The sequence below is a fragment of the Columba livia genome, chromosome 1 (assembly GCF_036013475.1).
Source record: "Columba livia isolate bColLiv1 breed racing homer chromosome 1, bColLiv1.pat.W.v2, whole genome shotgun sequence".
NCBI classification, from domain to species: Eukaryota; Metazoa; Chordata; class Aves; order Columbiformes; family Columbidae; genus Columba; species Columba livia.
This window is the reverse complement of record NC_088602.1, coordinates 129,994,553-130,010,264: the sequence shown is the minus strand read 5'-3', so window position 1 is coordinate 130,010,264 and position 15,712 is coordinate 129,994,553. Positions and strand designations below refer to the sequence as shown.

Here is a 15,712-nt window from a genome sequence, read left to right as displayed (position 1 = left end):
TGCCAGTGCGGGTTTGAAGCTTCTGTACTGTTACCTGTGCAGTTAAGGCCTTTTGGTCGTGATAGTTTTCTCATGAACTGGATGGTGCTGTATTGAATATGGAGGGGATTCTTTATTAGGGTTGTTAGGTGCTGAGGGACTCTGGTTTTCTTTGGAACTTGGGTTGGCAGAGTGAAGGGCAGCCAGACAGTGGGTGCAGTCACCTTATAGGCTTTTCCTAATGCAGTCTGGATGGCTCCCTCAAACTTGAGCATGTGAGAAAGTCTATCATCTTTAAACTGAACCATCAGCTCATAGTTTGTTATCCTCTCAGACATGATTTTGGGAGCAATTAGTGTGCATGAGAATGGGTGTGAAGAATTGCTCCACTGTCCTGGTTCCTGGTACATAGTTTGAATTTTTAAATTAATGTTACTGATGGCTTTGAAGTATTTTATGTTATTACTGTGATAAGTGTTTTAATGTTAGCGTATTACAGAGCATATGTGGGCAAAACATATGAAAATAGTACTGCCAAGCTCTGAAGCAAAAAAGGACTCTGTGGCACTGAATTTTGCTTGTGGCTTAAAATAAATCATGGTTGTTGTTTTTCTTACTGGGGTATTTGTTTCACAGAACTTGAATACTCTAAGTAGAGTTTTGAGAAGGTTACTGAAAAGTGCCATTTCCAACAGATGTTGCTTGCATCTCTGTTTAAAGTGCAATTGGACTCATTCAGAGCTCTCCTTCCTTAGTATTAGGTGTCTTTTTCTGCTTTTATCTTTCAGCATTTGGTTCCCCTACAATATTGCTCAAGGGGTGGGTCCACAAAGACTTGAGGCTGGCACTGCTGAAGATAGAAGCTGTCTGCACAGCCTCAAACTTTCAATTTCTGTACGTGTCACACCTCTTGCCCTTGTTGCTGGAATAGGTGTTGGTACTGCTGTTTACTGACCCAGGCCAGGGGACCAATCCAGATGAAAAGTAGCACTCTCTTTTAGCAAGTTAGTTTTCAGCCACATCTTGTTCTCCAGTGTGGTTAATTGTATGGTCTCAATAAATGCTGGTGTGTCTGGAGAAGGGGATGCAATGACTAGGGAGTGGGCAGCAGGAGAAGAATGGGGATATTTTCTTATCAACATTGTAATCTTTTGTCACCTTAAGGAATTCCTTGGTCCATGTCTACAGTTTCTCCTGTGAGCATGAAATTATTTTCTGTTTTATCTGTACATAACTGTATCTTAAGAAAGAAAAAAATTCAGTGCTACCTTTCTTAAAAGATCTCTTATACTTTCCCTATAGCTCAGATTTGTCCTTTATTCATTTGTTTGTTTTGTTTTCTTTCCCTACCCCCAGTCCCCCATAAATGCTATTCAATGGATCTTGCAGTATTTTTCTTGGGCAACTTTTCCATTGCCTTATGTACTCTAACATCAGAAAAGTTCTTACTTTAGTGCATCAGTTTTTGCCTTGGTGTGTATTTCTGTGAAATGATTGATTATTCTCTGCATTTACACCTTGTAAGTTCTTACAAGTTACTAATGAGACTAAACTTTTAATATTTTTCAACATCTCTTGTTTTTTATTCTCTGCTTTTCATTTTCTTCAGTTTGTCTGTGTTGCTTTTAAAGAATAAGACCTGATATTCCTTGTATCGGAGGTGATTAATCTCTTTTTTTTGCTTAATGTGATACCTGAGCACAGGCAGACAAAAGTTACATTGGTCATTTGGCAGATATATTTGCTTTGCAGAGAACTCTCTCATTTGTTCAGGGTTCTTGCTCCTGCTTCTCGAAGAGCTTTTTCCGTTATTTATTTTGTTGTTGTTTCTTCCGTGTCTTTGCATTACTTTTTTTCACATAGTCTTATTTGTCTCCCTTGCTTCTCTTGTTTGTTTTTGAGCTGTCCGAATCCCTTTGAGTTGTTTTTTATCCACTGATATTTGTAAACTTCATTCCATGTCACCTGTAAGTTTTGTTTACATTCCTTTTATTCTGTCTTAGATCTCTAAATTAAGATGTCAAATCTGGATGGGCAAATATCCCTGCAGCAACCTAGTAGATATGCCCCCTATACCTCTTGGTTTCATTGATCTGTATCATTACACTTATTTTTGAATGTGTTAGTTAATTTTCTAATAATATGAGCAGTACTGTCCAATTTGAAGTAATTTTTCATCAATGATTTCCTTGGAGAGTAGCAAATGCTATTCTAAATCTAAACATATTACATTATGCACTGTGTTCTTTTCATTCCCTAACTTAATGTCAGTTTTATCCTCCTTTGAAGTGCAGTCAAGTTTATGAAGGTTTACAGTAGTGTATGCTTCTCTCTCTCCAACTTCTGCATTTTGCCCACCGCCCTGCTAAATAAATGCTCAACACGTTCCTTTTAGAGTCCTGTAAAAATTCAGGAATTTGTGTGCATGGAGCCCGTTACAAGATCTGAGACTAGATAATTAGAAAGAGTTCTTTGGGATTTGGAGGTGCCTTTTTTGTGTGGATTGTGTGTTTTTGTTGTTGTTGTTGCGGTGGTGGTTTGTTGTTGCTGCTTTGTTTGTTTGTTTGGTTTTATTTTTTTCTTTTCGGGTGGGGGGGGGTGGATAGGGGTGGGGGAGTGGGTTTTGTTGTTTCTGCCCCTTGGCTCCTCCTTTTTCTGGAGATAATGCAGTCAGCCCTGCTAGGGAGGGTCAGGTTTTCCGGTTCTGGTGCCACTGGCTGAGTCACACTGGCTCTGTTTTTTGTTCTGTTGTAGGTTTCTAATTACCTCATTCTTACTTTCATTAGAAAATGATTGCCAAAAGGTAGGTGTTTTACTTCATTTTACTTCTGAAACATGAGTGCCAGTGGCTTTCAGAGCCTGGATACAAGCCTTTGAAGCATCTACTTTGCTATTTCCTAAGAAAAAATAAATTAGCGTAGTCCTCAAAATGCCTCCCTTTGAACAGCATGGTAACCGTTAGTGACAGATGTCCAGGCAAAGTCTAATCTCTTGTAACCAGGACTACTTTAACTGAAGGAGGAAAAGTCAAAAGAGTACCGAGCATGTGTATACTGAAATGGAAAGGGAGGATGTGCTGATGTGTCTTAAGTTTGTCTTTCCTGATCATACTTCTCCATAGTTAGTATTCAGCAAAGCCTTTGACACTATTCCACAGCATTCTCCTGGAGAAGCTGGCAGCTCAGGGCCTGGATGGGTGAACTCTTTGATGGGTAAAGAACTGGCTGGAGGGTTGTGGCCAAAGAGTTGTGGTGAATGGAGCCAAATCCAGTCGGTGGCCGGTCATGGGCTCAGGGCTCAGTGTTTGGGCCAGTTCTGTTTGATCTCTTTATCAATGATCTGGATGAAGGGATTGAGTGCACCCTTAGGAAGTTTGCAGATGACACCAATTTGGGTGGGAGTGTTCATCTGCTGGAGGGTAGGAAGGCCATACAGAGAGATCTGGACCAGCTGGATCATTGGGTTGAAGACAATTTTATGAGGTTTAACAAGGCCAAGTGCTGGGTCCTGCACTTGGGTCACAACAGCCCCAGGCAGAGCTACAGGCTCAGGGAAGAGTGGCTGGAAAGCTGCCTGGCAGAAAGGGATCTGACGGTGTTGATTGACAGCCAGCTGAATATGAGCCAGCAGTGTGCACAGGTGGCCAAAAATGTCAACAGCATCCTGGTTTGTATCAAGAATAGTGTGGCCAGCAGGAACAGAGAGGTGATCGTGCCACTGTATTCGACACTGGTGAGGCCCCACCTTGAATACTGTGTTCAGTTTTGGGCCCCTTATCATAAGAAAGACTTTGAGGTACCAGAGAGAGTGCAGAGGAGGGTCATGAAGCTGGTGAGTGGCCTGGAGCATGAGTCTTATGAGGAGTGGTTGAGGGAACTGGGGCTGTTTAGCCTGGAGAAAAGGAGGCTAAGGGGAGACCTTCTTGCTGTCCTCAGCTACCTGAAAGGAGGTTGTAGCATGGAGCATGCTGGTCTCTTCTCCCAAGTAGCAAGTGATAGGACAAGAGGAAATGGCCTCAAGTTGTGCCAGGGAAGGTTTAGATTGGATTGGAAAAATTTCTGTGCGTAAGGGGTTGTCAGGCATTGGAACAGGCTGCCCAGGGAAGTGGTGGAGTCACCTTCCCTGGAGGTGTTTAAAAGAAGTTTAGACAAGGTTCTTAGGGACATGGTTTAGTGCTAGAGTAAGGTTATGGTTGGACTTGGTGGTCTTGAAGGTCTCTTCCAACCAAAATGATTCTGTGATTCTATAGCAGGTCCATGAAATAAAGCTCACTGATACAAGACTGGCAGGATCTAGAGAGAATCTTTTGGGTTGAAAATCTTGCCAGTATAGGGAGAAAATAGAGAGGTGTAAAAGAGTGTTTTGCATAAGAAGATTTTCTCCAAGTGCATTTACTGCTCTCTGAGTTACCTTTCTAAAAATAAGTAAATAAAATCCTATTTATTTTCTTGCCCTGTTTGTTTGTGAAGGATCTCTGTGAACAGAAGAAAATAACTCTGCAGGGGAAACAATGGAAATCATGATTTCTATCCACCCAGTAAGCTAACTAAAAAACAGAGAAGCAGCATCTTTTTCAACTGTTTTTGGTCACAGATTTTATTAAGAACATGCTTTAAAATCTGGAACCAAGTCTGTGGTTGGCTGTGTCCCTTTAAGAATCTAGTTTTGCTTGGCTACCTGCCCTTGTTCTCCTGTAGATTAGTCCAACAGAAGGTATATAACCTGCTGACCTTCCTGGTGAGAAGGGTGTGGAAGGGCAAAGAAATAAATCAGGAGGTTCATGCAAACTTAACCTGTGTTTTTTCAGTTTTTAGCATTCCCCCCCCCCCTTTTTTTTTTTCTTCTTAGTTATTCCCATTTGAGGGTTAGGGTTGTACTTACAGGTTCTCATGATTTTCATTTGCTTTCTCTGAAATCCCTACACGATCAGCAGTTTGGAAATGACAGTGTGTTTATGGCGCAATTGAGAGGGAAGAGTTTTGAGCTCAGAACTACACTAGTCTCAGTTGAGGATGGCTTTATTGTCCACTAGTCTCAGTTGAGGATGGCTTTATTGTCTCTTGTATCAAACTAGTAGAACTGCAATCTGTCTAAAATGGCTGGTGTCTTTGTCTCCTGAGAAATTTCAGACTCCTCTACCAAAAAAAAAAAAAAAAAGTCAAATCTGGTGGATTTTCCTCAGTGTCAGCCATCAACAAGTGATCATCTTATCTGCAAGCAGTGAATGTTCACCTGTTGCATGTTCCAAGTGGAGCATGCACTTCACAACTGAACTGGGTGGTTTCTGAATAACTCAAGAGAGTGTGGCTTGGTTGGCAGCTATGAGTAGGGTTCATTCATATGATGCAGATGTTTCATGGTTCTTCTGTATTTTTCTTAGGCATTAGTTTATCATAAGTACCAAACACTTTTGGTCTCTTTTCTGACTATGACTAAAATCAAAGCATGTGCTTAATTGGTTGACCGAATTGACGTCCCATTTTATATACCTGTTCTGCCTGTTTGTGGTTTGCATTTTTCTTGACGCTTTAGTAAAGGGCTTAGCCCTGGCCAGGCAGGTCGTGCCTGCAACACAGACCGCCTGCAAGCACTGCAGATGTGAAAATCTGACTCTTTTCATGGGTTCTGAGGTCAGTGCTTCTGGTTATTCTGTTGTATGTCTCAGCCTAGATTCAGCTATTTCTTTCCTGGGAGACTGGCTGTAGTTTTGGAGCTCGATGTTTCACTGCTTTGGATGAAATTTGAAAACATCTGTCTCTTGTCTGAGTTATAATAAGTTCTGCCATTAGTGTTATGGAAAGGTAAGTATGTCACAGTTGTGAGTTTTTTTGGGACAGCTACCCTCAAGTCCTAGACAAGAGGTTGAAGGAAGTCATGAACAGGGTGCACGATTAGGAAATAAGAATTCAATTTGGATATCATAAAATGGGCTTTTTGAATCTCTCAATTCCATGTTACTTATCAGGAAAGACTCAAAAGACACCCAGTTTCCAGACAGTGTTAAACACGAACCTCTCTGAAGTTATACCACTTGCAATCGCAAATCACTTTTAAATTTCACCCTTTCTTGTCTTGAAATTCTTGTATGGATTTTGCCTCCAGTCTGATTTTGTCATTGAGTGGTTCACTTAGGTCTTCAGGCTATAGTTTTTTCCATAGGTAAAAAAGGGGCTTTTGACTCTGGTGAGATTTTCAGGACCACCAACTTTCAGTGGTTTTAGGAGCAAGACTTTTTAAAGTTGCTATTAAAGGTTCCCTATCCTTTAATAATGATGGGAATAATACTCTTTAGGAAAATGCTAAGCATGATTTTTCTGTCGCTACCTTGTTTTGGTAAGACCTAAGTAATTTTAATTAGTCAATGTCTACACTTGTCTATACTTGAAGGGACAGTTGTGATTTAAATGTGTTAGGTAACACTGCTGGTGATTTTGGTGATAGAAGAAGGCCATGATTATTTAATCTCCTCCTGGTTCATTGCTTTCTAACCAGCTCCATGCTTTTTGGGAGAATGACTCTTGGTGACCTCTGCTGCTAGCATGAGGGTGGGTAACCATCTTCATCCTCCCACAGCCTTCATGTTTGGGAAACTGTGAAGCACGTGCCACATCTTGGAAAGCTGGGGAGAATGGGAGCTCTGGGAACAGTTCCCATGTGGCAGATTAATGGTGACTCCCAAGGAACTGGCCTGTTCCTTTGATGGTTTGGGCCAGCCCAGTGTGTGGCTCAGTCCTAGGGCAGCCTGGCAGTGTCCACATCTGCTAGCCTTGCTGGCTCATTTTCACTCCCAGCTGAGATGTAAATCATGCAGCAGTCATTTTGTCAGTCCAAGGCTGGTGGCCTCCCAAAGTAACCCATTCATGGGAGCTGTGCATGAGTTGTCTGCGGTTTAGGATTGATCCTCAAGTTGGCCATCTCTAGACTAGTAGGCCATCTCTAGACTAGTAGGAGCAGAAGCAGCCTTTGGGTTTTGTTGTTGTGTATTTTTTTCCTCCTCTCCTTAGGGCGGCAGGGCTCTGTGTTCTGTTTCCTTTATCACAAATGTAACTGATGAGATGGTGTGCAAGGCCATGCACAGTCTTCTCTCATCACATCCTGTTTGATTGCATTATCCAGGGCTGTGCTGATAGAAGTTCTCCTCCATCCTTGTTGCGATTTATATCACTGTGCTGGACACTACCTCCTCGCTCTGTTTCAGCCAGAGCTCAGCTGCTGCAGTAATTTTAAGAGTGTTGGTTTGCTTTGTTCAGGAAGTCAGATGCCTTTTGAACAGTAGCTGCTGCAGGCAGTTTCAGTGTAGCAGGCAAACCAAGCTTGATTTTGTACTAGTCAGCGTGATAAGCATAAATGCTGGAGCTAAGCTTATGCTGGATATGATCTGAGGCTGGTAGTGCTTGTTCCTTTGTAAACCAATCTTATTTAGTGGTGAGATGGAGACAAAAATCTCACAATGCAGCCTCTAGGTGTAATCATTATATTACCCTGCCCAATACACAGAGGGAAATCTCGGTTCTCCTTTCTTCCTTGCCTGGTGCTGGTGCCTGTTGAGAGCTTTTGTTTCACCTACAGCAAATAATACCTTAACTGGTTTTACTCACAGGATTAGGCAGCATTACCCTGGTGTCCTGGGTGGACAGGGATATTGACAGAGAATAGCCAGCAATGCTCAGGGATTGCCGGAGGCCCAGGGCAAAAGGTCAGATTGTAGCCACTCTCACCACTTGGCTATTATTGTGGAGTGCTTGAGTGCAGCTCCCTCAAAAGGCTCTTTGAACTGCACCTACCCATCTCCACTGTCACTAGATTTTCTGTTGAAGCTGTGTGGCTTTGGTTCCAGGCTGATCTAATGAGTGGCGTACAGCTGTTGAGGAGCCTGTAAGCAAATAGTTGCTGGCTGGTGCTGTGAAAGTGCAGTTTACTTTCCTCAGTATAGTTCAGTGCTAGTTGGTCTTGTGACAGTTGCATCTTTATTTTGCTCTGTAGAGATCCTGTAAACAAGTTTGTGATTTGTCTTCTTTTGCCTCCAAGCTTTAACAGATCTTGGTTATTACTGAATAGCTGCTTTCCCATGTTTTCCCTTTCCAGTACATTTTTTTCCTGCAGTCTTCGAGTTGCACCCCCTTGGAGCTACTCATCTACTGATTGCACTCATTCTTCTCTTTCAGAGGAACTGACCTATTACTGTAGTGTCCTGTAGAATTTCCCAGCCCTCTTCCTCTGGTAAGTTTGAATGCTGTCTTTCATTGTGCCTCACATGATACATTTTGCAGCATTCCAAAATGTTACTTTCCTAACCCCAAATCTCTTTGTATGACTGCATTGTGTAAACTCATTTGTTAGTATGTTCTGGATGGAAGTAACTGACTGGTTGTTGCTGTTTCCAGGTTTTCTTCTTGTTATAAATGACAGTTATAGTTTCATCAGCAGGACAGTTTCTCTTCTGGCCAAACTCTTTCTTTTTTGAAATTCTCTATTTGACTGCTCATCAGATATGAAAATGTTGTGCTTCAGATCTCCTCTATAGTAGCAGTATTTGACTCGTGATAGCCAAGAAGTGAATACCAGAATTGTTTGTTTTTATTTGCATTACAATGATATCAAGAAATACTGTGGTAGGAAGCAGTCCCTGCCCCCACAGCTTGCAGTTCCATTAAATGAGACCAAGGATGAAGTGATATATCCTCGGTAAGGTGAAGTGACCTGCTCAGAGTGCAGCCAACTCAGAAGCAGGAGTGGACCCACACGGTCAGGCTCCACACGGCTGGGCTAGCGAACATTCCTGCCTTGGAGGAAGGAGTGGATAGGGACATCTATAGTTAGTGTGTCATGCTTGATAGCAATTCCAGCAGGGAAAGGGGGTGGCCATGGAGTGGGGGTAGCCTTTTGGAAAGAGCAGCTCTAAGAAAACAACAACTCGAGACAGCTGGCTGCAATTTCTCACATCCTCGGGAAAGCATGATTTTTGTGTTGAGCAGCTGCAACAAACACTTAAGAGGGAGCTGTTACTGACAGTAATGACTGAGAGATTGATATTAGAAAGCAGATGTATCAGACTATAGAGTCTGTTAAAGACGTGCTCTCTGTCAGTGAGACCTCTCTGAAGGGCTCTTGGCAGCTGTCTGGCCCTGCAGGATCTCTGAATCTCAGTTTGATACCATGTGTCAAAGGAAAGAGAGTGTTGAAGTTACCAGCATCACAACAATTAAACCCAAGCTGCTGGAGCTGAAAGATTATTGTGCTTTCTCCATTGTTTCGCTTTTATTTGGCCCAAAAGCCTGCTTTTGTGAGGGACTCATTAAGAGATGGGCCATGGCAGAAAGAGTAACAGGGACCAAGAGTGAATAACAAACAGTTTTGGACAGACGGGAACAAAAGAAGGAAGTAGAGGTACTGTCGGGAGGCGGTGGAGGAGCTGTGGGGGGCTTGTGTCTTTGATCTTGGGAGGGGATCCATGACTGGACCCCACAAAAGAAAGGTCTCAGTAAAATATGAGTAGGATCCGAATAAGAACAACTGTTGGGTACAATACCAGAAATGTGAAAGTCAAGAAGCAGAGCATAAGTTCAAACTGAGGAAATCTGAAGATAACAAATGCCAAGCCTGGGACCTCTGGTGAAACTTCCTGTTATGAGAAAGGGACAACATCCTCTGACTCCTCTGATCTTAAGAACTGTTGTGCCTGGACAGGGGGGATTCAGATGGGGAAAGAATTGTCTGAGGGTGCCTGGGTACTGGGATGTCTGTTTAGTGATTTCACAGTTAAATTCCTTCCACATCAGAAGAAAGCTCTTGCATAAGCGGAACTTTGAAAAAAAAAAAAATAGGAAAAAAACCCACTTACAAGTCCTAAAATATTTAGTTATATTAGAACACTCAGTAGTACAAATCACTGTTAAAGTTACCAAGCTGTATGTGTATAGTTATTATTGATTGATTGAGAAAACAGAAGCAAACTGAAAAGTAGATGCTAACTGAAAGATTTGTATTTTCTTAGATTAGTTACTAATGAATATTATTCACATTTTATAAATAACACATTCAATACTACCATGTTTCTGAAAAATGCTCTGTTTTTCACTGGGTTGGGTTTTCAGTGGGAAGCAATTCCACTGACAGTTTTTCGACTTGCTGTACTAATAAAGCCATTTGCCATATAGTTTAGCCCCAGTTTCTCTGCAGTTTGCTTTACTTAGTTTAATAAATGGCCACTTTGGCCACCAGTGAGCTCAGAGTTGAGATCAACAGTGCAGGAAATAGAAGGCCTGAAGTGCTCAGCCAAGGAAGAGACCGATAGATCAGATAATACCTGACCAGACCTCCCGGTATTGATGTTTATTGCCTCTGAGCACACAGTATTTTCTGGGACCGCATCTGGAGCTTCCTGTTCAAACAACATTATTTAAGAAAACTTCATAGGCCCTTTAAACCCTTGGCATCTTACTGAACTGGAGGCATAGAGTTATAAGGATTTTCCTGGTCATTTCAGTCTATAGAATTTCTTTGGAAGGTATCAAAAAGAAAGCAGATTTGGTTTAGTGTCTGGGTAATTACTGAGATTTCAGCTGAAGACTGCCAAACATCCTTGATTTTATGATCTGTGCAATTCCACTTTTCTCATAATTCATCAGGAATAGCTTTAATGCAAAGAAGGGAAAGCTGAATCATTCACCAAGCTGTAGAAAAGTTGGGATTGGGCATGACAGTACATTTGATGCCTGCTGACCTAGCTGCAGCTTGGGATAGGACTAACATTGCTAGTCAAGACATGAAAAGTAGGAACCATTACAAAAAAAATACCTAACCACTTTCAGATTTATATAATTTCTTTAATTGCTCTTAAGTTCCACAACTCCCTCGATTTAGACCAATGTGAGCTAAGGCTCACATATTCTGTCTCTTGCTTTGTGGACTTCCCCAAATATGTAAGTGACATCTGCTCGAGTTTGCGCAACCTTTCTTTTGTGTTTGAAAAAGAGAGTCTTGGGAGTTGACGCTGAACTGAATACAGCATGTTTTCTCCTCCACTTATTCTGGAGCTTAGATCAGAAAGGACCTAGAGTTTCCTTTGTCACCCAAGGTGCTTGGTGCAGATGGTGGCTTGTAAAACATTAAATGATCAAGCAACAACTCTTAGGGCTTGGGTGTGGGGGGGAGGAGGGGAAGTTATGCTTCAAATATATTTGCTTAGTTTCCAACGTAAGAGTGTGCCATACTGAAATTATCTGTTAGATATTAGTCTGTGTCTGCATGGACATTAAGGAAATGAAAATAACTGCATACACAGTAGGTGCTTCTTATGGTTGTGATGGCCATACATTCCCTAGGATATGACTTTGTTCACTTGTATGCATTGCTAGGGAATTTGGCTTGCATAGGAAAGGTTGTAGCTTCCAGTGACCATAGCTTTGGGAGTCACACAGTTGAGCAATATGTTTTCACTTGGTGTGGAGCCTGCTGGCTATTATGAGACTTACAGCTCCAAATGCTGGTAGAGCTTTCATACCTTAGGCTTTCTTCTGAACCCCTCCAATTCTCAGTCTGTCAGCCTAAGTTAAAACTAGTCTGTGTTGTGTGTTTGTGGATATTTTAGTGTGCATTAAATACAGACAGTCTTGACAACCTCTAGGGACTAGGGATGCTTGGAGAGATACCAAAAGAAGAATAGGTGGAACAAACAGCTTCTGTTTCTCTGTCAGAGTGGAAAGCTTACTCCTCTACACTGATTCCACAGCTGGACCATCTCTTCAACACCTGTGTAATTTTTTTTTGAGCATCTGCCACTGAAACAGGATGTATTGGTGCTAGATACTTGGTGAGGGAAGCAACTGTTATCATTCATTTCAGGGTCTCTTAGAGTCGTATTGCCTGCTTTGGTGCCATTCATAGTGTGCATGAAGTCCAAAGCAGTAAGAAACCGAAGAGAGACTTAAAAAGGAGTGTATGATGCAATGTGTTTTGTTTTGTTTTGTTTTATTTTAAGTTATGTCAGAAAAGTTTCTGGAGCCATGAGCCCTGAATTTTTGAACTTCTGAAGCTGGATTAATGGACCTGCTTTTCCTATTGACCAACTAGGGCATGGCATAACTGCACAAATTTTGTTCTAGCTAGTTTTTGACATAGACCATGCCCAAATTTCTCTTCTGTCCTCCTTTACATTATCACTGTGATATTTCTGAGCTAGTCTGACTTGGCATGTCAGAGCCTTCTCCTTAATTCTCTTGTTCAGGAAATGTTTGATGGTTCTGTTGCTCTTGCAAAAAGAGCATTCTGATTTTCTTGCTACCCAGTGTAATATGGTGATACGCAGGGAAGTTTTGAACTCTCTCATTTAACTGGATTCTCAAATGGTGGCTTGTGAACGTTCTTTGTAGCTCAGATAATGAAACTATTCAAAAGGTAAATTAACAGCTTTGGGAATAAGGCAGGAGAATGATCTGTATCTTTAGAAGACATTTGGCTTCCGTATGGTTGACTGGAAGTGTCAGTAAGGTCTAAAAGTTGCCTTCTGAATTAGTGTTTTAGCAGCTCCACTTAATGACTTCAGCCTCTACTGTAGGCATTTATAAGCAGACTATAATTTATTGTAGTTTTCAAGAGCTAGGAGTTGCCTGCTTAGGTTAAATGAAAAAACAATTTCTGCTACTGCCCAGCAGCAAATCTAATAGTCTGAGACTGGTAAAGGATGAGATGGCAGAGAGTCACAGAGAACTGAAGGAATGTCCCCAAGGTCATTCTGAAGATGAGAAGTAGAAATGGGCTAAGTGCCTAGGATTCTTGACCTGCAACCTAGTGCCTTTATCCTTTTACTCATGGTGCCTTCTGTTCCTGCCAGAATATATGTAGTGCTAAGATTTGGGAGACGTTGCATTAAACTGTCTGCCTCCAGGGATTGCTTTTTAGAAGTGCAGCTGATCCTTGAGAAGAAGAAATGTCAGTGTTAAAAATGACACCGACTACTAATTCTGATCCAGTGAAACAGTACCTAAGAAAATTTAATCCACAGGACTCGGTGATGACTAGGTAATTCATCACTGCTTTATTTTGTATAGTCTTTCACATGGACTGAACCCTGTATGCATGCTTCAGAAAGTTAAATAACAGTTACACAGGTTATGACAGCAGAGGGAGAAAGAAACTGGGAGACACAGATATAGCATCTGAGGAGAACTGGGAAGTGATAGAGAGTTAATGAGCCAAAGAGATACAGGAGCAGGCAGTTCTATCAGAAGGATTTGTAGAAAGGGTTTTCACCTCAGCATTAATAGAAATCAGGGAAATTGTTGAGTTACCATTTAAAGTAAACTTGAAGTAAACACCCTTCTCACTGAGGATTTTTAACCTTCTGTTTGTTTTGTTTTGGTAGTATCTCCTCATCTTCCTAGAGAGGAGGATTTCTAACTGACAGATGGGATATGTTTGTCACCACAGGTTCTTCTAAGTCTGCTTCTCTGCGTGGCACCTTGGAGTTTCTAGCTGGCACCATTACCTCCAACGAGTGGAGTTCTCCCACCTCCCCTGAGGGGAGCAACGACTCGGGAGGCAGCGAGGCCTTGGACAAACCCATTGACAATGACGCTGAGGGTGTGTGGAGTCCAGACATTGAGCAAAGCTTCCAGGAAGCGCTAGCCATCTACCCACCATGTGGACGGCGGAAGATTATCTTGTCAGACGAAGGCAAGATGTATGGTAAGGAGAAAGAAAAGGTACATCACAACACTCCAGGCATCCTGCCCTGTGCAGGCCAATTGCCTTGTACCAAATGATGTTCTGAATAAACTCTTTTCTCTCAGGCATTCCCAAGTTGATGCAGTTGGTCACTTCAAGTTGTATTTAGGAAAATCAGTGAAGATTTTAACAGTCACAGATCAGAAGGAATTATAGATGTCTTTTTCAGGGGAGTATCAATAAGGTAGATCTCAGAATTGAGCATGCTACAGAACTAATCTTTGGATAGATAGTATATAATGGCTGCATGGTGTGACTAAGTCTATCTTATGGTATCTGTCACTGCTGTCTCCAACATTCTTATCCTAACAGGTAAAGGTTTGTGTCTCTGGTGCTAAAGGGCAGGTCAGCCACTTGAAGCCCTTAATGGTTCTGCTGGTGGTGTGCAAACACCTACAGTTTGTTAACAAGCTACACTTCTCAGATCTTAAGAAGGGCACAAAACAGACCTCTCTGGCTGCTTCCTTTCATTGTAGTTGACCTTCTTATAGCCCTGTCGTGAATGTCTTTCATCTGTGGGTTCTTCTCAGCTAGCTAGATAGATACCTAGCCTAGCAAGCAATGGCTTGCAGCTGCAGCAGAAGCCAGCTTTTAGGTGGTAGACAAGATTTTGAATTGTATTTTTGGTCTATTCCACGTTTAAACATTCTGTCTTGATTTTGTTCACAAAAAAGCTGATCTGGGCTGGTTTTTCTGGCTTAGTGTTGGAAGAAGTCACCTGGTACTTCTGTGACGAAAAAGCGAAGCAAAGGATGGGAATGCACAATATTTGGTTAGAAGTCCCAAGGTATTAAAACTGTTTCTTAAAGCACTAGCAAGGATCTTACGGAAGGCAGCCCTCTTCCTACCCAGTCAGTGCTTTCTTTTTTTACTTTACATTGGAAGGTGTGTCTTTGCAGGCCCCCTGATGAGAGTGCTGTGGCCTGAAGCTTCATATGGAGCACTTCAGAAGTCATTCTGCAGGTTTCTGCCCACCCATTGTTCTCTGAGCTAGAGAACAGATTGCTCTCACTATGAGCGCATGGGTGGGGTCTTGTTTACACATCCTTATCTACAATGGATGGTTTTACTGGGCACATATTGTATCATTGTATCTGTACAGAACAATATATGTTGAGTAAGGCTGATCACCCTGAGGCTCAGAGAGTGTCAATATCCTGTTGTAGACATCAATTCCTGTTCTCTGCTGGCACAAACATTTTCGTTCTTGTGCTATGGAACCAACCAGGGAGCTGATCCGTCTCAAAACTGACACAGTCGGAAAGGGGAAAAAAGTGAACCTTAATTTGGATATTCCCTGATTTGTTTCACTGCACAGCTGCTTGTGCTGTTTGTTACTCAGGAAAGGGATGATGAGAATGTGAAAGAGCAGCCACAGTTGAGGTGAGGGTAGGATTGCTTTTTTCAGAAGCAATGCTTGCTTAAAATGTTATTCAAACTAAAATATTACTTGAAAATCCACTCCATGGTTATTAAGCAGAGATTAGTGACATGCGTCTTGTTAGTCTAAGTCTGCACTAATTTTCATGACATATGACTTTTAAAATTACTGGTGAAAAAATACAGTTGTGTTTTAAGACAGTCTTGATTTACTAATCATTCTACACAGTCCCTGAAGTACTTCAGTTTTGGAGTGAAAGTGTCAGTGCAGAGAGTGAAATGGACCAGAAAAGAAGGGTGAGAGCAAAAATTAAGTAGAATGGAATACAGAAACTAACAAGACTTAGCTGGGGCCTGACCTAGCATGGGCTGGTGTTTAGTGGAAAGTGTCTAGTTAACTGCACTTGTGAGCTACAGAAGGTGAATAACCCACTTGCAGAGTGAAAAGTTTAGGCTAGGCTCTGAGAGAAGAAATGAACAGCTTTTCTGCAATCCCTCCCCCACTACTCCAAATGGGACAGTGTCCCTGCTTGCCTTCAGTGCACCTGTTCCCAGTGTGGACGGTTGGTTCCATGTGCTCCTGACAGAACTCAAGGCACTGATTTATGCCCTCCTTTGCTTACTAGTC

At 41.9% G+C, this 15,712-nt stretch overlaps 1 protein-coding gene across 14 annotated transcripts in view; it reads left to right on the top strand.

Annotated features, from left to right (window-relative positions):
* The window catches only part of TEAD4 (TEA domain transcription factor 4), a 57,799-nt gene that overhangs the window by 1,990 nt on the left and 40,097 nt on the right, over positions 1-15,712 (top strand). For 4 of the 14 annotated variants that reach the window (XM_065029355.1, XM_065029399.1, XM_065029408.1 and 1 more), the window contains exons 3-4: positions 8,145-8,199; positions 13,408-13,665. The exons of 2 other annotated variants lie outside the window; for them this stretch is intronic. In XM_065029355.1, coding sequence (XP_064885427.1) covers positions 13,659-13,665 — 7 coding nt within the window. In that variant the 5' untranslated portion in view covers positions 8,145-8,199; positions 13,408-13,658. Of the gene's footprint in view, positions 1-2,733; positions 2,783-8,144; positions 8,200-13,407; positions 13,666-13,768; positions 13,889-15,712 lie in introns of those variants that run through there. 8 more of the 14 variants (XM_065029382.1, XM_065029418.1, XM_065029428.1 and 5 more) reach the window with 5 other exon arrangements.